This window comes from Diabrotica undecimpunctata, chromosome 2 (assembly GCF_040954645.1).
Source record: "Diabrotica undecimpunctata isolate CICGRU chromosome 2, icDiaUnde3, whole genome shotgun sequence".
NCBI classification, from domain to species: domain Eukaryota; kingdom Metazoa; phylum Arthropoda; class Insecta; order Coleoptera; family Chrysomelidae; genus Diabrotica; species Diabrotica undecimpunctata.
The window spans coordinates 162,153,507-162,179,116 of NC_092804.1; the positions used below are offsets into that span (position 1 = coordinate 162,153,507).

The 25,610-nt window shown below is 33.1% G+C and overlaps 1 protein-coding gene across 7 annotated transcripts in view; it reads left to right on the plus strand.

Annotated features, from left to right (window-relative positions):
- scrib (scribble planar cell polarity protein) overlaps positions 1–25,610 on the plus strand; it is a 417,253-nt gene that overhangs the window by 180,117 nt on the left and 211,526 nt on the right. For 6 of the 7 annotated variants that reach the window (XR_011950110.1, XM_072523901.1, XM_072523904.1 and 3 more), the window contains exons 6-8: positions 2,820–2,996; positions 3,059–3,148; positions 25,201–25,380. Coding sequence is in view for 6 of the 7 variants with exons in the window: in XM_072523901.1 (XP_072380002.1) it covers positions 2,820–2,996; positions 3,059–3,148; positions 25,201–25,380 (447 nt within the window). In the remaining variant the exon portion in view is untranslated. The remainder of the gene's footprint in view (positions 1–2,819; positions 2,997–3,058; positions 3,149–25,200; positions 25,381–25,610) is intronic. The other variant, XM_072523903.1, reaches the window with a different exon arrangement.

The following is a 25,610-nucleotide window of genomic DNA, read 5'->3' on the forward strand; positions in this document are numbered from 1 at the left end:
ATGTTTTTGTAAAAATTAATATCTTCTGGCTATAAATAAATAAATAATGTTGTAAAACATATAAATATGTAATTAAAAGATATTTGTTTTAAAGCATACCACATTTGGACTGTGGACTCTATAGAACAAAAATGACCAAAAGTTGTCTCGTGAGTCCACAGACCATATATGTGGTATGTGCGTACTTTCCTCATTTTATCCATTTTTTCCCTGCATCAAATAAGAAATGGCATAGACAACTCATCAATTACGGTAAACTTAGGTCTTCTTTATGTTCTAAGATAACAAAGTACGTGAAATTAGCTACTTGATTAACAAATGACGTTTATGACATTAGTCGAAAATTAAAACAAAACAGACGTGTTTGTATTTTTTGTGCTTTTTGTAAGTTGAAATTACTGCAGAAATATGAGTAAGAGACGAGGCTATAAGGTAAAAGATTTGCGGAGAGTGTTAAAAGAGAGTGATAACGAACAATATAGCCAGTCAAATTCGTCGGATGAAGAAAATGTAACCGACGACCGTAACCGTAGTGATTTTGACAGTGTAGCAGATCCCGATTTTATTCATGACGATTTGTTACCTGACCGTTCAAGTCTACGAGATAATCAGGTAATTAATGAAAACATGAACGTTCAGCATGCGATTGAACAACGTATGGATGATTCTGACGACAATACAGATATTGAAGTAAATACACCTCTAAGAAAGGCATACCGATTACAGGGCGTTAAATGAAAGAACATGATAAGAAAAATGGATGAAATTACGACATTCAGCCGTTAGATCGTCAAAGTTTTAGTAACTCAGAAAATTATATACATATGAAAACATTCCAGAAAATGCAGATGTGTGTGCAATATTTCATCTTTTAGTTGATGATGATTTCTTTGAGTTGGTGATAGAACAAACCAACCTATACGCTGAACAACTTATTGAAAATAATTTTAGATGTCGTTTGAGTCGCTGGAAACCGGTAAACAAGGAAGAAATGGAAAAGTTTTTGGGCATTTACTTGCTGACTGGTATAATCAGATTCCCTTCATTAGAATGCTACTGGAAAAAAGATCCCATTTTTGATCTTCCTTTGTTGCACCAGATACAAATGTCCTACAATCGTTTCGTAACAATTTTACGCTGCTGTCATTTTGTTGACAATACAATTGAAAAAGATACCAATAATCGCTTGTACAAAATCCAACCAGTTATAGACATTGTAATGAGAAACTGCAGAAAGTTTCTTTCGCCCGCTTTCAGGGCGACTGCTGATTCGTCAGTATAATCCAAACAAAACTCATAAGTATGGAATAAAGATTTACAAAGCCACAACTGATGATGGGAAATATAAAGTTTATTCTGGCCAAGATCCTCAAATATCCAATCTTGATAAACCTGGAAGCGTAGTTGTCGAGCTTTGTGAAGAACTCTTAGACCAGGGGAAAATGATTGTTGCAGATAATTGGTATACCAGTGTTCCATTAGCTGAATACTTGTTTCAACGCAAAACTGATCTTTGTGGGACATTGAGAAAAAAACGTAAAAACTTACCTTTATTGGTCAAAAACAAGATACTGAAGCGAGGAGAGCAAATTGGTCCACAAAAAAGTAATGTGATAATCCTAAAATGGAAGGACAAGAGGGACGTCCTTATGATATCTACTTGTCACGCAGATGAGTACAGGTCGAAATCCGCGTCCAGAGCCTAATATGATATTGGTGAATACAATAATCGAAAAAAAGGTATCGATCTTTCTGACGAATTGGCTAGCTACTATTCACCAATTCGCCAGACCTTGAACTGGTACAAAAAGTTGGTGTCGATGTTCTGTTTGGAGTGGGTATCATAAATACAGTTTATTTGTTCAATAAATTGAACCAGCAAAATAAATGTACAATATTACAAGCCCAAATGAGTATTGTGAAAATCTTTTGGGTATAAACGTTGTCCAGACACCTGCCATACCTACGCCGTCCACGTCACAAGTACAGCATTTTCTTAAACCACTGGATAGAAAAGATGGAAAAATTACTAGACGTAGGTGTGCCGGATGCTATAATGAATTTCATCATAAAGGAGAAATATCAGCAGCTGCCACTAATAAAGCCAAAAGAGTTTCACAAATATGCAACATCTGTACCAAACCGTATTGTCTACAATGTTTCCAAAAAGTACATTGAACTTATAACTTTTTTTCCGATAGTTTTTCTTTTTCAATAAATATTTACTTTTGATTATATTGTATAGTATTTTATCTTACATATCCATTGTTTAGTTCGCTAAAAGTGAAAACGCAATAAAATATAGGTGTTTAGTTTCGATATTACATTTTATCGCAATTACGATAAAATTACACATTTTTTCTTTTTGTCTTAACACTACTAATAATATATGGGATATGTTCTGTCAAGTCCACGTCTAATAATGACCATTCTCCCCACGTCCACTTAACAACCTTAAAATTGTATCGACGAACAGACCACATAATATATGGTCTGTGAACTGGTAGTGCTTTTAGTTCACAGACCATAATATGTGATCTGTGGACAGTGAACCTGTTAATATGTTATTATTATTGATATTTTAATTTTTTTTGACTTTATAAAACAATCAAAGTATAAGGTCCGTTTAAAACGAACATAGACATATATTTTTAGACTTGATAATTAAATAGTTAAACACTCAGTTAATCCTTTAAATTCGTTTCCGAGACTGCTTCACATTTGTGTGTTTGTATTTATTTGTTCATGAAATATTTATTCTTTTTTGATATTTATGACCATAAAAACTATTTAAATTTTTATTCTCTTGTCTTTTCCAGACTCCATTTGTCCGGCACAACACTCCTCATCCGAAAGAATTAAAAGCTAAGGCACATAAGCTTTTCGGAAAAGGTCAAAATTCACTAGAGGAAAGCGAACAACATTCCAACGACAACAGTGCAAACACGCCCGAGGCACTCAATCTACATGTAAAGCAAGTTCCTGAACCACCACAGGTATATAATATTACACTGAATGTTTGCTTAAGATAATTAATAATTTTATTGATTTTTTTTAGATAATTGAACCTCCAACTCGACCCGACTCTGCAGTAGGTAATGGACAAGTCGAGGAAAGTGAGCATAGCCATGATGAAGACACGGATGAGGTGAGTGCACAAATAAGAATATAATTGAACATTTCAAGAATTTTTAATTGATATAATCCGAAAAATTAGTAGTATTAAATAATGATAAATTAAAAGATCACCTTTACCTTTCTCTAGAGATGTTATAGTTACTTTTTTAATAAAAATAATATCCGGTGAATACATTGCTTCAAGAAATGGCATCTAAGAAGCTGAAAACGCTTTCAAACTCATTTTTCTTGACATTTTGTTTTAAATAAAATTCTAAATTAATGTGAACTGAGTATAATTCCTCGATATAAAATGTTGCGGTATACCGATTGATAAGATAAATATATCTGGTTTTCAGGTAATTATTTTGTCATTTTATACCGAGAATTTACGAATTTATCTCATTTTCATATAAATGACATGCATGCTTAAACGAATGAAACATTTTCGGGGAACCAACATTACTAATTTTATGGAATTGGATTATTTTTTTACTAATAGCAATAACATTTCTTCTATTTGTACATAAAATATGATTTCGGTTATAATAGGTTAGCTATATTTCAAATTTATAACAGTTACTAAATTATAACCTAACATCGATCGCATCTTCGCGCAAACAGCTTAAATTAATAATTTAGAGATGGCAGTGCATTTTAAAAAAGAACTGTTCTCAAGTCGATATGTTAGTAGATTGAAGCACATCGTAGATACATTCAGGAACTATTTAATTAGGTAATTATATTGTTTTAATTCACCTACACACGAAGTTTATATGATATCTAACATCTTCTTCTCTAATCTAATATCTTTTCTTTTGGAAAAGCGTTGTATTATATTATTTGGCGTTTGAATTCAATTTAGCTCGAATATGGCGTTGACACATTATATTATTTGGCGTTTTAATTCAACTAACGCATGTCTTCATACTATTTCCATGCTTTTACTTGTCTATTTCATATTTTAACTGGAATTAAAACCCACGGTTCGAATTATTTATACAGATAATTTATTGAAATTTTTACAAACTTAAAGATCCTCTACAAATTGGCTTTATAACTGACTCGTACATCAAATTAAGCGGACGTTTATATTCTTCTTCTTTTTCTTTTTATGTAGACATGACTCATGTCTGTTTTTCAATGTCCCAGTCTCCAGTAAGTTGTCGTTCCATCGTTTTCGTGGTCTTCCTACTGATCGTCTTCCTATTGGGGAATCGTCTCTTGCCGTCTTTACTACTCTATTTGTTGTCATTCGGCTTATATGATCGTTCCATTTAACTCTATGATTTCTTACCCAGTCCTTGATATTATCCACCGTGCATCTACGTCGTATATATGTACTTCAAGTTCTGTTCCATTGTGCCTTACCATCAATTTTTCTATGTGTTTTGTGCTGTTTCTAACATATTTTTTCTCCCCTCTGTGTCAGGTTGTGTTTGTGCCGCTTATGGCGTTATTGGTCTGATAACTGTTTTGTAAATTTTGCCTTTCAATTCTTTCCCGATATTTTTATTTCTCCATATTGTTTCATTCAGGCAACCTACAGCTCTGTTTGCTCTATTCACTTAATCTTCCACTTCTGTTTCATGCTTTTTGTAGTGTAATGCTTAGATATTTAAACTCCATCACTTGTTCTATTATCTGACCTTCCAGCTCCAATTTACATCTTAGTAAATTTGCTGTTACAACCATGCATTTTGTCTTTTTTGGGGAATTAACATGTTAAATTTTCTGGCGGTTATATGTATTAAATTGGTTCAGCATACGTTGTATATCATCTTCACTTTGAGAGAGTAGTATTGTGTCGTCTACATAGCAGATTATTTTAAGTTGTTTTTCTCCAATTTGGTATCCTTGTTTAGTTCCTACCTTTTTTATTATTTCATCCATAATCAAGTTGAACAATAGAGGAATCTCCCTGTCTTATTCCATTGCCAGCTTTAATGAGGTCAGTTATTTCTTCTTCTACTTTTGATCTCCCCGACCTAAAATTTTGTTGTTCTTCTGCTAGTGTTATAATTTCATTCAGTTTTATTTGTTACCCCTTTGTTTGTTAATTTTAGTGTTGTGTTTAATAAATTGTTTTTTCCGTCGACCGTTCATTTATGATTAATTTTAACACCCTCAAAATCATTGATTAATGACCCCTATTCATGAATGATTTTCTATTAATGAACGATTTCATTATAGGCAATACAACATACATTGCTTGTATAAATTAATTTAACCACATTTAACGCTCTGTGATTGGCAGTTACCTGTGGTGTAGGCAACCAAACATACCTATTTATATTCCCACTAAAAAATTATTTAAAATGAAGTAGCCGCTGTAAGTACTGTCTGTCATTGTATGTCATTATTTATCGTTAAGTAAATAAAAATTTAAACTAAGATATTTTTATTTCTGAAAAGTACGGTCGACGGAAAAGTTTTGTAACGAACTCGTGAATTAAAATGGCGATTAACAATCTCGAACATTAACGCACTCGCTTCGCTCGCGCGTTAATATATCTCAATTGTTAATCGCCCTTATTAATACACTTGTTGGTTAAATAACTATTAATTCTTGTAATTCTTTTTAATTGTTTGTAATTTCTCTGTAATTTTCCGGGTCCGATTTGTTTCCCCTTTTTAAAGAGAAGTATTAGGATGCTTGATCTTATTCTTGTGGTATTATAATTTGTTCTATTATTTTTTGGATTACTTTTAATAGTTGTTTGGTCAGATCTGGTCCTCCGTACTTTAGGTGTTCGTTCGGTATTCTGTCTTCTGGTGATTTTCTATTTTTACAGCTTCCCTGGATGTTATCACTTTCTAATATTTCATTCCGAACAATCTTTTCCGATATTCTTTTTCAGTATAAGTATTCCGTATTTAGTCCTTCGACTCTGATTTTTGTTTGTGTTTGGCGCCGCTCTCTTGGGTGTGAAGTATTTCATGGTGATTCTTCCTCTTCTTCTTCCGTCTTTATTTTAGGCAAGTCGCGTATTTAAACTTCATCCACCTGTATAAACGTTCAGATTGTCGGTCCATCTTTTGCGAGATCATCTCGTACTGGTGAGTCCCAAATGATAACCATGAAGTTGGAAGTATAAATGAAAGTATAAGTAAACAAAAAGCAGTACCCGAAGAAAACTTTATGTACATGTTCTGGTTTGGTCTATCCAAAGTTATCATTAGTTGGCTTCCAATCTGAAACTCGAAACTTAAACAAAATTTAATTTTCCCCATTCATATGAAATGTTAAAACTTTCATGCAATATCATATTTGTATTATATAAGTTCAATCCTTTCTAAGTAAATACACTGTCATATAATATTTTGTAGTAGTAAATATATTGTTTCATTATTTTTTCGATTTTTCTGTCCAATTTAATTTAAAAAATATTTCAGTTATTTTGGAACGAATTCTCTATGCTCCGGCCACCTCTATATTCCAAATACCGTTTGTACCGTTACTCGTGGTAGATCGCTCCTACCAAAATTAAAATTATTTTTAGATTATTTATAATCGCATATAAACTAAAATTCCTTTACCGAATGACGTATAGGACAATAGAAAAGAGGTAGAAAAATATATTTGCATATAATTTAAACTAGCACGAAAACCCGATTCATCGGTGTGGGAGTTTAATAAACGTCAACGGTCGGTAATATATTTTATTCACCTCGCTCTCTAAAGTGAAAGAAGAATCGTCGGCTTGTGGTCGGTTTTTAAATCGTGTCACCTACAATTTCTTATTCGTAAATAACAATTTTATGCAAGCCTTGTACCGGACGTCCGACGATTAATCAAAATTACGAAACACTGCAATACCATGGAGATTTTTTTAGTGGATATATATCTTGTAATTTCCTCTCTTTGACATATTAACAGCTGATCGATCGTTGATTATGTCGGATTGTAATAACAGACAAAAAATTTAATCATATAATTTGTTAGAGGTTAATTGAACATGATTACACCGATAAAAGCATGTCTAGTATAATTAGTACCCAATTTGGATCATAATTTATGCTTAGATAATTTACCTAGCCAAAAATAATTTTTTCCATCGACCGTCCATTTATGATTAATTTTAACACCCTCAAAATAATTGATTAATGACCCCTATTAATGAATGATTTTCTATTAATGAACGATTTCATTATAGGCAATACAACATACATTGCTTGTATAAATTAATTTAACCACATTTAACGCTCTGTGATTGGCAGTTACCTGTGGTGTAGCCAACCAAACATACCTATTTATATTCCCACTAAAAAATTATTTAAAATGAAGTAGCCGCTGTAAGTACTGTCTGTCATTGTATGTCAGTATTTATCGTTAAGTAAATAAAAATTTAAACTAAGATATTTTTATTTCTGAAAAGTACGGTCGACGGAAAAGTTTTGTAACGAACTCGTGAATTAAAATGGCGATTAACAATCTCGAACATTAACGCACTCGCTTCGCTCGCGCGTTAATATATCTCAATTGTTAATCGCCCTTATTAATACACTTGTTGGTTAAATAACTATTTTTAAATAAAAAAGAATTATTTTTTTGTGTAATCTCGGTATAGCTATATGGAAACAAATGAATGTGAATTAATACTGCACCACACTCACCAAATCGAAGAAACTATAACAGAAAAACTTATGGTCCTCTCCTATAAACTTTTGTTACATGTAGCTGAGTGATTAGGTTGTGTGGTTTGATTCCTACCATATATGTGTCGTTCACTTTACGTTTCTTCTTAGTTTTTTCTATCATTCCTAACTGACATCTGACTGATCTCATCCGACATCGAGAATTTTCCGAACGAGAAGTTAAAATAAAGTCGGTACCTCAGAATTTTAACAAGAGAGTTCTATGATAATCCATTTATGAGAGGTGGGCATATTAACCACTTTTACAGAATGATTACTTGATATTCTAACTTTAACCCTGTACTGCCCAATTTTTTTAACTGCAAAACAATTCTACTGTTTGTTATATACTTCCAGGATATGATAAAATTAAAACATTTTTGGAAGATTTTTTTAATTCTTTATTTCCTTTGTTTTAATAAGATTTGTGGCTCTCTAGTTACTAGGGAAAAAAACTTCCACAAAACAATTCGAATTAAGCGTAAAGCACACATTTACATTACATTTTTCACATATTACTTTTGACACACCTAGGTATCTCGGTTTCTTGCAACGACCGCGCTTGCTGAAAATTTAGGCCAGTGGCCTATTCCGTCTTTCCATATGTTTTTCTTCGGTAGAGAGGCGATAGATTCTTTTTTCCTTTTCTGCTCTATTTCTTGTTCTATTATAGATAGACTGGGCCTTCCCCTCTTCTCGAGCCTCTCTTTACCCTGTTGACAAAGACAAGCGGCAATAGTTTCTTTGAAAGCTAAAACACTTAGTCCATCGTTTTTTCTTTTTTTTTTTATTTAATTAATAACTTGATCCATTCAGCCACGATAATTCGTTTTTTCTTATACCAAGTTCTATAGAGTAACCAAGCATTCACAACTGCTAAATCAAATATATGGAACACAATGGGGAGGTACCACTTTTTAGAACGAATCCTAGTTCTATATAAAGTCATCACCGAGTTCATTAAGTCCATTCCGCCCATACATTTATTGTAAAACGTTACAATGTTAGAACATTCCATGGTTTCCTTATTTGCTTGTTGCAAATACACCGGCTTGTTGTACCATTTGACTGCTCTAAGGGTTATTCCTTCTTTCTTGAAAAATTAGAAGAATCATGAACTTTCAAATAATTGACGAAAAAATAAAGTAATTTTTGTTATAATTCCATCGTCGATATTTATAGCTTTAAGGTTCACACATTTAAATTGTGAGCAATTAAATCAAACGGAGGATAAACCTAGCAAACAAGTGTTACTTTGGCCTGCGACCATAAAAAGTAAAGACTTAAGCCAGAAAACAAAAATAACAATCTCACAGAAAGCACACGGAAACTTTTCTGGAGAAAGAGGTGCAACTATCGAATATATAACAAAAGCAAACTCATGTGGATATGTGACACGATCATTATTCTCTTCGCCTTTATCGCTATGTGAGGTCGGCCTTCCTAATTGTATTTGTCCATAAGTTTCATACCTGTATCAATCCCCTCTACCGACATGTCCTGTCTAAGAGTCTCCCAGGACTTTTTTGGTCTTTCTCTCCTTGAAGAACCGTCGCGAAACTGAACATGCCCAAACCATGTTAACCTATTCTTTCTCATTTTTGCATCAACTGGTGCCATTCATAGACTTCTCCTAATATACTAATTTTTAATTTTATCCTTTTTTGTCACTCTACTAATCCAACTAATTCCATTTCCAGCAGTTCCATTTTTTTAACTGCCCAACTGGCTGTACATCATAGCTAGTATTATGGCAGTTTTGTAGAATTTTCCCTTCAGCTTCATTATAATCTTCCTATCACACAACACACTACTCGCTTCCTTCCACTTCATCCATCCAACACCTATTGCATGCATCTCCATGTATCATGGTAACATTTGTCAAACGAAAACTGAATAAATGGCATAATTGACATAGTAGTTTAAAATTATACAATTATAAAACATAAACGTTAACATGTATAAAAAAATTAAATTATAAAAGAGTTACTGCTTATTCGTCAGAACATTGACACGAACAATTCGAGGAATGTACCGTCCGGTATAAATGATGAACAATGATACCTGCCAGAATATTTGTCGTTTATTATACTTTATTTCGGAGAAATGGCACGCAGCAGATGGTTTCCTTAGATTAATATGTACATCTCAAGTTTAAATTGATTTTGGTAGGCGTTCTAAAGTTTGCAAGACGCAAAATTACATTAAGCCTTTTTTAATGATCAATTTAATATAAATGTAAACATAGCTAATTTAATTTGAGTAAATAAATAACTTTTAGATCGAGCCTTGAATGTCTCGTGCTGCTATATAAAGTTTAAAAATCGCGCTTCGAGATGTTCATTGTGGTTTATCTTTTTGTTGAATATCTTCGAATAATACAGAGAAAGCAGCCATTCAGAAATTAAATTTGGTTCAGAAGAATTATATTGAATCTTAAAATAATAATTAATCTACAAAACTTCATTGAAACCAATAACAATTTAAACATATTTAAGACTTTGGAAAGGTATACGTAGAAAATCAGTACTCTTACTACTATTATAAGTAAAAATACTTTATAATAGAAAATAATTTAAATAAATATCAAATATTGTATTAAAAAGATTAATGGATCCATAAAAAAATTTTAAAATTTTTTGAAATTGATAAAAAAATTATATTCATCTTTTTCATGATATAAATAAAATGACTGTAAATTAGGAAATGAATAACTCTCAAATATTGCATTAAAAAATATTAATTACTTAATATAAATGTTGTATATTTTCAGAATAGAAAAAAATACAAAATTAATTAAATTTACAAATTTTCTATTAATAATTTACATTTATTGCATTTTTTCTAATTTTTTTAATAAACGTTTGAAGCACGCGTGTATACGTTATTGTAACCACCACAGTAAATTCTTTACCTCCAAAAATAACGAAAATGCCCAGTAAATGAGCCAGCAAACGCATAGCCTTAAAAAAATACAGCGGAAAATGTAATAAAATACAGGGTGTTCTATAAAGTAAGCAATTTATAAATCATTTAATTTGTACATGTTGGAGGCTAAGTTTAAAACACCCTGTATGAAATATCAATGAGTCGGACAAATTGGGTTAACGTGCAAGCGCTTGGTGTTTATTGGTTACAATTTCACGTCAGTAGCCTTGATATTAATGGAGATAAGCGTTATTCAATATAGACTATGACTTTTTCAAAATTTTGAAAAAAATCGAAATATCTCTTCATTTTTAGTATAGGGCATTGTGCACAAACTTTATCTAAAATTTCTAATCTTATCTAATATTACCTTCTATTTAAAATAACAAAGTTGACGTCTACTTCCGGTATAACCGGAAGTGCCACATTCAGGACTACATTATATTTCAACTCAGCGTCATCCAAAACCTACACCTTCGAATTTCTAGATTTTTAACATAACTGTATCCGCCATTACTTTTAATCAAAACTTGTCGCGCCACACCCTGTGTATAAATAAGTGCGAATTTGAGTAAATTTAAAATTGAATCATAAAAGAAAGTAATATATTAAATATAATTGTTTTATAAATGCTTTTTGACATTAACAAATTCAATTTTCAATAACTATTGCGTATATTTATGAAATTATTAGGGGTACATATAAAAGTTATATTAAAATATTCCAAAAAAATTAATTAAATTATAATTTTTTCTCACGCTTCAGACTAAGAAAATGGTAAATACATTTCATCTGACAATTAAAACAGATCAGATCAGATTTTTTTGAACTAATGAATGAACTAGTGAAAGAATCAGCTGTTTATTAGTAAACATGAACCAAATAAGTAATTTGACTTCAAAAGTCCTAGGTTTTCACCCAACGCGCAACGTGACATGACTGCGTCGATTGATATACGATTTCACTAACTTTTACTTATTTTTGTCAAACTTCCGTCCATAACTTTTTAACCGGAAATGGTATCAAAATGGGAACTAAACATTCAAGATCGACTTTTCAATACGCGTCGATTGATATGTCACATGTACTATTTCGGACACTTTAAAACACTACTTCCGTTTGCAAATCTGGAACCGAAAGTCCAAAGTCAAGTTTCGGACCTTTGGGTTATAAGCTCTCATTTGACACCTCATTTGTCATTTTATCTATTTTAATAACGGGTGAGGTGTGTTAACGAGCAGACAGACGGACAGACAGACATGAATAATTCAAAATTTTCACCATTTTTTTTTTATGTTGTAAAATGGGTGAAAACAACAACAACATGCTTATGAACGCAAGACACCATTTTCGATAGAAAAATAAATATAAAATTTTATGTTATATGAAAAAATCCCTATCAGACAATTATTATATCGTATTCTAATATTTGATTTAACGACAAAAAAAGTTAAAATTATAACGGTTAAAATGGTTATTAATTTAGTTTTTGATAGTCATAAAATCGACCACTTTTACCCGTCAGACAGAAAAATCAGAAAACAAATTCCATCAGACAATATGAAAAGTTGTTTTTGCTGCTATTAATGAAAGTATCCTGAAAAAATTAGCAGGTTATCTATGAATGTCTGACGGGTGAAAATTTTCGGGAAATTTAGAGGAAAAACGCCCCAGAACCAAAAAAGTCGTATAGGGAAATCGTGTCAGACTCGACCTATTGAAGCGATACAAAAAGTTTGAAGAGAGTATCTTGAAGCCTATTCAATTTGCAAACGCAAAAGCGCCAATTGAAACCTAACCAAATTGCAAACGCAAAAGCGCCAATTGAAACCTAAATAAAATTTAGGGGTGGTATATGGAGAAGGAGATGATCAATTAGAGAAGAACTAGCAAAGAAGTTATAATAAAAAGAATGGCTTAGCTCAAAAGAACACAGAGACACAAAACCTCAAGCACGAATTCGGGCTAGCCTCACTACACTAGAATTTGGCTTTGAGATAAGGGGAAAAGAGATCTTTTAACCAAAAGAATACAATATAATAATGCACCGGAAAATCTGGAACTATAAAAGGGGTAAGATAAGAGAATATACGGAGATGCCTAGGAAAATACTAAAATGGGCGCCAGCTAATTTCTGAAGGAAATTAACAAAAAAAATAAATGAAGTTATGAACAACAAGGAATAAAGTACTATTGATTTAATACCCTGTAATAATGTTTAAAAACCGAAAAGACACTATTGACCTTGTTCTGCTATATTATAACTGTAAGCAGGAACTGAAATAAAAGCAAAACTACTTGTAACAAATATATTTATAATATTAACAACTAACAAAACTGATGGTGGAACAAAAGTATGGTCAACAGACTCGGAAAGATATATATATATATAATTTTTAAAAAACCTGATACATAAATTTCTTCCCTTCCCTTTTAAAAACCGCTATACAAAAATCATGAACCCCTTCCCTAACAATGAATCTAATTTAATTAATTAATAACTATTTACCTAACTTTTTATAGATGTTACAAAAACTGTAATAAGTACTAACCTTGGTATATGCATATACAAAGTTGTAAATGACAAGAAAAACCTTAACCCTGAGAAACTTGTTATTAATGTCTGTCACAACACTACAGCTGTCCTGGTTAGGTCCCCTTAAGACTCTGACGGTCCTTGAGGCTCCGAAAAAAACGAATGAAGAAGAACGCTGTGGTTCTGGAGACAATCGGTTCCTGGTTACCAATGGGTTGAAGTAGGTGTTCGGTTAAACTAATTCTAATATTAAACGTTATCCTAATCGGGTGAAATCTACAAAAAATAACATTTAGAGAAACATCAAGGCACCCAAAGATGACTGTCAACACATACTCTTACATCGAATTACCACAATAAACAAACATTTTATTTCATCAGCTGACTGTCATCCTGTCTATTTATTGCGTCTGCGCATTTAAAGAATATCTAGTAAATTAGGCATGAAAGTTTTTATACCGAGTAGGTATACAAAAAAAAACAGAAAAACTAATTAGGTGTCCGATAAATTAACGATCTAGGCTCAAGGCCACATGATACATATGAGAAAACTCTGATGTTACACTTTTAATATTTCAAAAGACAATGAAAATATCAATAAAATGATAGGCCTATAAACCTAACTGATTTAATTGCTCACCTGGGTTTTAAATAATTATTTCGGTAGATTTGGAAACCGGGTTTTAAATATTCATTTCTGAAAATTTGGAAGCCGGTTTTTTTTCAATCAAGATTCTTTATCATTTGTTCCAATTTCTCCCTTGATGTTCGGGGAAAATATTAAATCCAATCCCAGATTTTCTACCCGATTTTAAGACGAAAAGTGCCGGTAAAGGCTTGGAGAAATAAACCTCTCAGTGTGAGTTGTTGGCCAAAACTGACCTTAGCTGAGCGCCTCTTGACCTGTAGTTGTTACACTTGCGCATCGTTCTCGTCTATTGCCCATAAACGTTTCATAAACGGGATTCTGAGGGGTTTTAGGATTTTAATAATAAATTATATTAATTAATTATATGTTAGCAGTTGTGACTGCTACAATCTAGCATAAAGAGCCATGTCCATGAACGTTGGTAAGAGTACCGCTGAAAATTATTATTTATAATATAGTTCTACCAAAAAATATAGACGCGAAAAAGATTCATCTAGGTTCATCCTAAAACGGCTAGCAGTCCGGAACACGCCGCTATTTTTTTAAAGGATCTGGGATCAAAACCCAGGTCGGGTAATTTTATCGACCGGATTACAAACCTTGTTTATTTATATTTCGACACCGTCTTAATCGAGAAACATTTTTTTATTGACGATTAGCGTCTATATTTGTTGGTTCTACTGCTGGTATTAATTTTTTAGGCGAAGAGTTTAAAATTTTATGTTTCCTGCATTAATTTCACCTTGTATAAAGTATTCACATAACTTTAAAGACCTGATACAAGTGTTTCAGATTCAAGATGCCATTTCTATGAAGCCTCCCACCTGTCAGGATTTATATACACCAGTACTTGCGTTCACCTCGATTTCGTGACATTTGTTAAACCGCCCATCTCTGGTCGTATATTTGCGTTTTTCTCGCTCCCACTCGGAAATAGTCCGTTTTCTGCAGCATTTATTGCATGATTTACATATTTCGTTTAACAGTGTGGCATTAAAAGTTGGAATACCATAATTTTGTAGGTCGTGATTTATTAATAGAGATGATTGCTGATTGGTTATTATTTAGTGGTATAAAGTTACTTTAGTTGGATCTAATAGTGTGAATAATGCAATTATACTACTATACAACACATCAATAATATCTAAGAAACACGATTATTATTCTTGTTTTTTCGTCAAAAACCTTTTTTGTAAATGCACGCCATTTGGGTCAGAAGTTTGTTCTCTACAAATCAGAATATTCTATGAAAATATATCTAGAAATCGAACCTAGTCTGATCAAAAAATATCGAAGGTTTACCGAGTTGATACAAATTTTATTTAAAATTGTATTCGCGTGCATAACTGACATTCAAAATCGCCGGTCGCTTCAATATCTCAGCTACAGTTTTTTTTTTAAACATTTTTTGTACGGCGTACAGATTCTTGGTAAATCTATTTTTTCTGTTTTTCTGCCCGCCCCCCTGCGATGGGGCGTGCTAGGGGGAATCTGTGGGGTAAACGTGGTGAACTTTTTGCCTTTTTTTTGGGGTCCCAAAATTGACATTGTCATCAAAATTAATCTTATTCGTATGATTTTTAGAGGTCAAATCTCTGGCTACTTGACTAATTTAGGAATTTTAATTCTAATTACTGAATTAGGAAGGCTTTACCACCTTCTTGAAACATTTATTTATCTATTTATTTATTTAGCGTATGACTTTTTCACAGTTAAGTTTTGTATACATAATACATTACAAAGAGTAAATAATAATAATTAATTTTTACGAACATTTAGTTGACGGATATATTGAATTGACTCTTTGGTCGCAATTAAGAAATCGCAGTCGCCTGCATATCAAAACTTCTTTGATGTGCTTTCGGACATGTTTGCTATATAAAGGTTAAAGAGTAGAGGGGCCAGCACCGATCCTTGCGAAAGGCCATTGTTCAGTTTCATTTGGGTAGTAGTCTTATCGCCGATGATGACTTGAAAACTTCTGATGCATAGCGTAGCATTAATGATAACAGTGATTCTGCATTTAATCGCTCGCATTAATTTATATATTACCCCTAGTCTGCATACGGTACCGTACACTGTTGATAAATCAATGAAAACAGTAGATATTTTTAGTTGTTTTTGAAAACCTGTTGTAACGATAAGACTACCAAAGAGAATTGAAATACTATTATAAAAATAATACCTCAATCAACTATGGGAGCTTATCGTCTATGCTTCGCCTAGCTCAGTCTCTCAAGTGTGAGTTCGTCTTGTCTTAAACTAGGAATTAAACCATGAACCCTTAGCTGATAGCACATAAAACAATTATTTAACTAATTATATTTATTAAAAATGTGACGAAAAAAAACAATCAACCTTGCCAAGGCTTTACAATAAATAAATTTGGCGATACTTATGGCATCGATGGGTGATTGTGTGGCCTTCCAATTAGATGGTTAGGTCCTCCTGAGCTGCAGTTGTTCCATATTTGTGTGGCCTCCCAATTAGGTGGTTAGGTCCTCCAATAAAGTCAATAAATTCTCCAATAATATCCCATAAAACCAATAAACTGGTAATGCAGCCAATAAATTTAAATTACAATGAATGTACTCACCCCAAGAGAATTCTGCAGACCATAAAATGAAGTTTATTATAATTCTTACCTTCTTTTATAAATTTTAATTATAGACAAAAACCATATCCCACTATGTCAGAAAAGCTGATTGACAGAAAGCAAGTGGGAGACTGAAATGAAGTTAGCACAGCTGTCATAGGATGTATGCCTATGATGGAATTAGATTTTCTGTCAACATAAAACAGAATATTTAGTCTACCGGACAGAGAGAGATAGATAGAGAGAGAGATAGATAGAGAGAGAGAGAGAGAGAGAGAGAGAGGAGGCAATATTTATTCTACCGGAAAGAAAGAGAAAGAAAAGAAAGACAGAGGGCGCCAACTACTTTTTGAAGAAAAAATAGTAAAAACGAAACTGGAGGTAAATGAATTAATAAATTAATAAAGAAATTAAAATAAAATAATTATTTAAATATAAATTAATAAAGATGCGACGTTTATAACGTTACACTGTTTCTATGTAGTTAGTCAATGCTAGGACTTGGTCTGTACAGCTGCGATTTGCTCAAAATCCTGCTTATTCCACAGTTATATGTTGGAGTATTGTTTGGCTAATTCTATTATATTGTATTCTTTCAAAAAGTTTGTAGATTATACTTGGAAGTGCAATTGGACGGTAATTTTTTGGTCAATCGTTAGATTTCCCTGGTTTTAAAATTGCGACGATTTCTGCTCTTTTTATTTGATGAGGAACAATTCCCGTCTGAAGAATGTCGGTGAAGAAATTTGCAAGCCATTTCCTAGTAAATTTGCCATCATAGCATGAATGTCATCAAAGCCAGTGACTTTTCCCGGTTTCATGACATTTAGATCTTCCGTGATTTCTTCACAGGTTAAAGGGTTGGAATACTATGTTTCAAATGTACAAGTAGATTTTAAGTTTTTGAGATATTTTGAACTTTAATTGTGTGTAAGCGATTTTGAGGTGCTCTTGAGGTAGATATTATGAACGCCACTTAGTTTGGTGTTACTAGATTGGTTGGGCGGTTTACTGCCTTCTAGTTTTCGAACCAGTGACCAGACTGTTCTACTCAAGTTTTTGAAATCTAGATTTTCAACTGTCTCAGTACATTTCTCGCGCCTAGCTGTGGAGTAATTCGTCTGCAATTTCCTGCTTTCCGTCTTCACAGAATCTTTCATATAGTTTTTCGCTCTGCTCAGACCATCCAGGAATATACTCTTTGCGGTACCCTCCAGGAATTGTTGCTTTTGCTGATGTTATTGCTCCTGTCAATCTCTCGTAGTTTATTCTTTTTGGTGGGATGCAACCTAAGCATTTATCAAGATTACTAGAGAAAACGGAGCAGTTAGCTTTCCTAAAATTCCATCTGGGACGTGGAAACGATCTTATATTTAGAATTCTAATACTGAGTTTGATGAGAATAAGGCGGTGTTAGCTATGGGTAAAATCGGACGTGACCTTTCTTGATGTTGGTAGAGGTTGGCTTTTGTCGTCAGTGGTAAGAAAACAAAGATCATGTTTTTACTCCCTTTTCCAAGCTACAGATCTAAAAGTGCTCTATCCATGGCGTCGAAAAGGTGGTGGATACCATGTTCTTCTGACCACTCCAAAAGGAGCGAGTTATTTTTGTCATTTTCAGAATACTTCCCCATCTCATGGTGGCTGTTAAAATCCCATACGTATATGGCTGGTGTTCGTAGGGATTAAGAACATGTGTAGGCCAGGTCAGAGCAGGGGGCTTATAAATATTGGCTATTGTGATATCGCTGATTTTCACAGTTACCTCGTGGATGTTGTTCTTGGTAGAAATGGAAATTAGGACTGCATTTTCTGTGTTTGTGCTTACATACGTCGTATGCTCTATCGTAGGTAGCACCAAGTAGATCATAGGCTGAGATTTTTCCTGTTGAACTCAATTTTTACTTCGTTTTCTGTATGTGTTTCTTGTATTGCGATCAGGTCAATATCGTTTTTGGCATTTGGCTTTACGTATGCATTCTATATTAAGTTGGCAAACTCGTCAGAGTTCTTTTGTCAATTGGTCTTTAGAAGGTCCATTTGTTTTCTTGAAACAAATTTCTGACCACTTCTCTACCTCACAACGAAATTGATCATTTTAATTTTAACTATTCGAAGACGGTGTCGAAACTGTCATTAATGCTTCTGAGAGAAATACGGATTATTAGAAACATTTTTTGGTTAAATTTTCTTTAGATTTATTATGTTGAGAATTTCAATGTAATAATTGTTTTAACTTTTTTTTAATTATTTGGTCAAAGATAAATCGTTTTACACTAAAATTAAGATGCAATTTATCGGTCACTTTTTAAACTCCAATTAAAAGTTACATATTATATACAAAAAAATAAAATAACATCGTGTTTCTTCGATGTTTTTGATGCGTTTGTAAATGTTCGGATAAATTTATTGTTTAAGAGTAGATGAACGTAAAGATTGTCGTCGACCATTAGAAATATGTATGATGTACTAGATTGAAGTTTTTGACTATAAAGAGGCAGTTGAATGAATAATTTATCTTTGAATGGGTGAAACAGCCTATAGCAAAAAAAAAATAGAGAAACAGACCAACATCGAACATCTTTAGCGGCGGCAATCTTTACAGTTATTGAACTCATATTACAATAAGTATCGCAATAGGGAGAGTTTATAAGCCATTAAACACTGCACCCATTGTTAGAATTAAAATAATAATGCAGCTATTACTTATTCTATGCATAATCGAAATAAGTGACATATCTTATGAGGTTATAAAACTCTTATACACTTTGGTACTGGTATAGCGTAGTACTGTAATATCGGGTGAGATGTTGTTCATTGGTGATGTTACATGCAAAAAATAAAATTTATTGATTATACAGAGTGAGGTTTAGGTATTGAATGCGTTCATTAGGGTTTTGTTATATCTGCTGATCTTATGGTAGTATTTACATTGCTGTCAGATTTTCCGTTTTTCTGTAAATATAATGTACAGTAATACGCCGAACTTACACGATTGGTGGGACTTTGTGTGGACCGCGTAAGTCGGGATATGATTTAGCATATTTGGGGCCGAAATCTAAAGAAAGCAGTAAGTTAGACAAAACATATTTATTAAAATCTTTCCTCATACCATGCTTATAACTTTTTTATTCCTTGTTTTGTAGAAGAAATAATGCTCTCTTCGTATTTTCCAAAATTTGTAACCCCTGTTCAACTGAACTGAGACCTCCAATCAAGTTTCCAACCGTCATTTGATCGTCTAATTGAACTGTATCTAAACAAACAAGTTCTTCAATGTCTTGCTATTGCTCATGCATTTCTTGAGCTCATCAATTATTAGCTCTTATTTGTGGGAATTCAGCAGTTCCTGAACATCATCACTATCCATTTATAAATCGCATTATTCCAAGAAAATTTTATTTCTAGATTCTTCAAGGATTCTCACTGCATCTAAAACATTGAATTGTTTCCAGACGTCTTTGGCAGAGAGCTTGTTATTTTTTCTGATAGCTTCATGCAGGTGGGCAAATGATCATCTGGTGTAATAAGCTTTGAATGTTTAAATGACACCTAAAAAGTGAAAGCTGTCATACAAGCTTTCGATTATACTTCCAAATCACAGACAAGCCAGCTTTAGATTTATTTTTTAATGCTCTTGGATTTTCTGAGCGATAAACTAAGAGAAATTTTTACTTACAATCACCAGCTGCACTCGCGCCAACCATCACTGTCAATAGCGATCTCTCCAGTATCCTCTTGTTGTTCCTTTTCCTCAACATAAGACGAGAACCAAACTTTTAAAAGGTTGATTATAATTAATCCTCGTCGAAGCGTATAGTTCGATGTTAAAGTAATATTGTAGACGGCGAGTTAATTAATTTATTTTATTTGAGCACAGCACAGTTAATTTTACAAATCCTTTTTAATATAGCGATTTGTCTTGAAATAGCGATACAGAAAGTTTAAATGACTACTTTGCTATGTCGTGTATGTGCGTTTAATGCGTAGAGATAGCGAGATGTGCACTAAGGCGGGATATAGTTCTATTATATGAACTGACAACCACGATGTGATTGTCTTAACTGAGCACGAGAGATTTTTTTGAGAGTGCGAAATAAATTCTGATTGTACGTAGAGAGCGCGTGATGATTGTCCTAACTAAGGACGAGAGATTGTGGAATAGAGCGAGATAATTATTGTCCGACTGCGGACTTAAATGAAGAAGATTTTGATCGCCGTCTCGAATTTTGCGAATTAATGATACAATGCATCATTAACAATCCATAATTGTTAAGCAATATTTGCTTTTCGGATGAATGCTCATTTTCATTAGCTTGGTGATTGGCATTGGCTTGGTGAACAGACATAATTGCCGATAATGGGCTGAAAGTGATCCACATATTGGGCGTGAATTTCTCACACATGTGATATCCTAGGTGATCACATTATCGGACCCTTCTTTATCACTGGAAACTTTTATGGGGCATCGTATCTTGAGTTACTTAAGCAAGTGGTTGATCGTATTAGGACAATAGTAGAAAATAATGATTGGAAAAAGATTCCGAAGATGTGGTTGTATTTCAACATGATGGAGCTCCTCCACACTTTGCTCTACCTGATGCAGATGATGATGAAGAGAACAGATCATGGATTGGCCTCCTAGGTCACCGGATTTAACACTCCTAATGGGTGTATTTAAAAACAAGAATTTATGCTACTCAACCCGAATCTTCGGATGATTTACGACAAAGAATAGAGGACGAATGTCGACAATTAAATGCAGATGTGTTAACACCTTCGATACTGTTGCCGTACAAGTACAATTTTCATTTGCAGCTTTGATGAGCGAGCCCCATCCTATTATGCAAATTAATCTTTATCGTTCACGTTTTCACCGTGCATTTTGCAGTATTTGCGTCTTTGGAGAGCTATAATCGTAATAGTACGTTCTACGTTCTCCATTTTGCTCACTTGCATCGTTAATATATGGCACGATCCGCAAATACACCATACTGATGCCGTACATGTACGGCAGCAATAACCCACCCTAGCGCCGTACTTTTTTTTATGAATACCGTTTTTTTAAGTTTTTTTTGTAATAAGGAAAAGAAAAGCAATGCAGTGTTAATAACTAAACGAAAAGACAAACGAAAAACGATTCAACCACTTCAATGGAACGAATATGAGTACTGAGAAACTGAGCGACCGTCTCGATCGGGAAGTCCAAAATTTTCCCTCCACAGTGTACGGGCCACGTGCAACCGATATTCCGCCCGTAGCGAAAGGGTTAAGCAATGTCAGAGAAGAATTTCAAAATAGATTGTACTTACTATTGTATGGAAGTGAATGGCAGTCATTTTGAACAATTATTGTAAATATTTTTGGTAGTGAAATGTTCATTCTACATATTTATAACAAAATTGTTAAAAAATAATTTTTTTCAATCCAGTTTTTTGCTGTAAAATACCACAGTATATTTGGATTCATGCTCCGCACCAGATAGGTTGCATATTTTGGCGTAATTTAATATTTTCCTTTTTCTTTTGGTTTAAATTTGTATTGTGATTGGTTGCTGTATTGGCAGCAATGAATACTAATATTTTTATAAGTATCTCTTTTCAATTGACCTATAGTAATTGACCGAACTCACTCGATATTACAGAATATTTTACTACGTAAAATATATTGGGATAATGAATGTTACAAAAAATCTTTAAATTTAATTAAACGCATATTTAAAAATGGGGCTAATACGGGAATATTTTAAAAAGAGATATATAAAATATTTGATTCTGATATACATGTTTCTGAGAACTGTATTTTTTGGGAAATATTTTACTCCTACGTTTGCCCTCCCTGTCGAGGTGTACGATCCCTTTGCGGTTCGCACTTACTGTTATGTCACAAGTCAATATATACTGTTTTTATGACTTTTGACTTTTAAATCTTTTTATAAATATAAACCTTCTTCGATAATAACTGCCAAGGGTCTTGGCATTTGCCAATTATTACCTCAAGATCTGTACAAAGAAAAAGTTGAGAATCTTTAAAGAGGTAATTGAATAGTGTTTATAGTTGTAAAAATATCTAAAATTTATATAATTGCCTATTTAAAATTTATATCGGACTGTCTAAATATCTATCAATATCTTTCAAAAATTGTTTGTCAAACGAATAGCTTAGTTTGATGTATAAATGAAGTATTACAATATGCTAGAGTGATAATTTTAACCAATTTTTTATATGTATTACTTGAATCTTGTAATTGAAGACCTTGGGGCCAGAAGGAGACATGCAACCAAACAATATTTTGGAGAAAACATCATTTTAAACTGATTTTCAAATCCTGAAATCCAATTTTTACATTTTTCTCGGAAGTAAGGTCCATAATCGTTTGGAAATATGTTATTAAATACACAATAAAAGTAACACAAATGTTTATTTAACGGTTTTTGATTTTTTGAACATTTTTCTAAAAAATATGAGGCTTATCCCCTTTTGTATAAAAAAAATATATTCTAAAAAATGAACATAAAATGTAATAATAAAAAATTCAGTTGTCAATATTTTCAATATCTGAAAAGTCGTCCAAATCTTCAATGTCTTTCAGTAGTTCATTATCAGCGTCTGGTAGAATCTGTTGGCAAGTACCAATTTCTTCATAAAACTTTAGGAAAACTGGCGGAATAAACTGTAAGAGCTGGGAAATATTTTTTTTTCTGTTTAGTGGAATAGGCCCACTATATTTTGATTTCAAATCCCTGGAAAATAAAATTGACTTCCTCAAACCTTTCCCAATATTAACTGCTATATAGCCTTCATTTACAAGATGTTTGATATACATTATGTTAGGTTGTTCAGATGAAAACTTGAGGCTTGATATTTTGGAAAAGTTTTTCTTTGTCATATGTATGGCTTTTTTTTTCGTAAACTCGCTTTGTAATTCTTTAAAAGAAAAAAAATCAGATTTTTCCAATATAATCACCTCAAAGCAGATTCTTTTACATTTTCTAACTGCTTCGTACCAATCGTCTTGAGTATACACTTGTTTTGATCGATGACGCTTATACTTTTCAATTGCTGCGAAATCACGGTCACATGGTAATCTTGTATGTCCTACTACCAAGTATTTGTGCTCAATAGAAGTGAAAATGCCTTCTATAATAAGCTGTATAATAGCGGTATCTGTGTACACTATAAACTTATCAGCAGTGGGTCTATTAGTTCGAAAATGTTTATATAAAATATAGGCAATTTCATCGCTACCTCGCTTGGCAATATTTTCTGCCCACGTATACATGTAGGCCTTTTCACTAATACAGTCATGGATGCCGAGGTTATAAACCCATGCCTTTCTTAAATAGAACGCTGCTCCCACTGTTAAATTTGGCACTGGCATAGCCTGTTATAGGTCAAAGCTGATAACCATTGCATTTCCCGTAGCTTTAGCCTCTTTTGTGTCCTGTTTCATTAGATCCTGCATGGCCTGGGCACGTCTTTGATGTAACTCCAAATCAATTTTCAATGTCTTTGCAATTTCTTTGTCAGCTACATTATTAATTTGTATGTGTATGGCAAAAAACTCTTTCTAACAAATTTTAACTTCATCTCCATTGATTTTGACTCTATATTTAACTGAAACGTTTCTGGATGAATGAACTCGTTTTGTTTTTTTTTGGATAACTTCTCTTCTTTAGAATTACTTTCATAATTGAGAATAGGTAAATATTTTGCTTGTCATAATTACCCAGGTTCCAAAAGGCATTAAATATATCATTTTCCTTGCCCGCTAAAAGCTGTCTACACTCTTTTGTGCAACCGCACTGTGCACCTAATTTTTTTGGTTCTATTTTCTTCCCTTTTGTATTTGTATATTGACAACCTAGATTTCTTTTAGTCTTGTGCTTAATTTTTTTATGTCGTTGGGTATTCTTGTGTCTCCATCTAGAAGGCGCCTTCTTTACTGGAGTTGGCAAGACATCTCGAGAAGTCTGTGGGGTATAAACCTCTTCATTTTCTTGCAATAAAATAGATAATTTACTAAAAAGGATACGCCACAAAAAACCTTTCGCACAATCCTAATATTTTTACGTTCGAAAAATATAACATAAGGGAACAAGCCACACATTTAATAAACTTACGGTTCCTATGTTTATATTTTCTGAATTGCTACTACTTCCGAACACTGTGTAGTCTTTGTCATCTTTGCTTTCATTTAAAAACGGATCTTGGTCACTGTGTTCAGAATCAAACTCAGAAAAGTCTATTTTCCGTTTACATGCACGAGAACTTTCCGCCGCTATTTTGATTACTACTGTGGCTTATCTCTTGTTGCAATGGTGACACAACGTGACTTACTTACTGAAATTTTCTGTTTGGGACATTAATATAGTTTTAATAATAGTGTGCGATTTCTACTTTAACTCATTTTTGACGAAATTGTGGCTTGTCCCCTTCGGGTCCCAAGGTCTTCAATTAGTAAATGGTGGTTTCAAAAGATTAATAATTTTAGCAATGAGAAACAAGATTTTATAAAGAAGTTGTCTATCAATAATTTTCTATTTGTTTATAACAAAATACTACCTATATCTCTTTTTAAAAGTAATTCCTACTTACACTAAAGATATTAATTACTAACGTATTTCAAACGTACTAATATGTACGTTAGGAATACACACTATGTTTTTCTTACTAACCGCTACGCTTGTTTTTATCTAACTGGTACAATATTCTGAGGGTGGTATGCTTCCACAGGACCATGTGACTCTTCGCCGAGTCGGATTCGTCGGGGGTGTGTCTTCGTCGTCGGACGAACGAGACTCGTCGTCGAAACCGAGTCGACTGCACAGGCGCGACACCCCCCACCATCTCAAGAACAAACGAATCACGTCGGTGACCATCGACAAAGACAAGGTGGCTTCGATTATTGCACAGGTCTCTATCTAACTCTTCCAAAAATTCTTTAGTAGTTTAATATGGATGATTGAAACGTATTGTTAGTTGTTATAATAAAATATTAGGAAAGTGAATTTTCCTATCAATACAGGAACATTTACTTTCATTTAACTCACAAAGTGACAAATCGTCATCGGTATGTTGTCATCCAAATAAACTTTATTAAAGAATTGTAAAAGAAATGTTTTGATGAAATACCTATATCCATA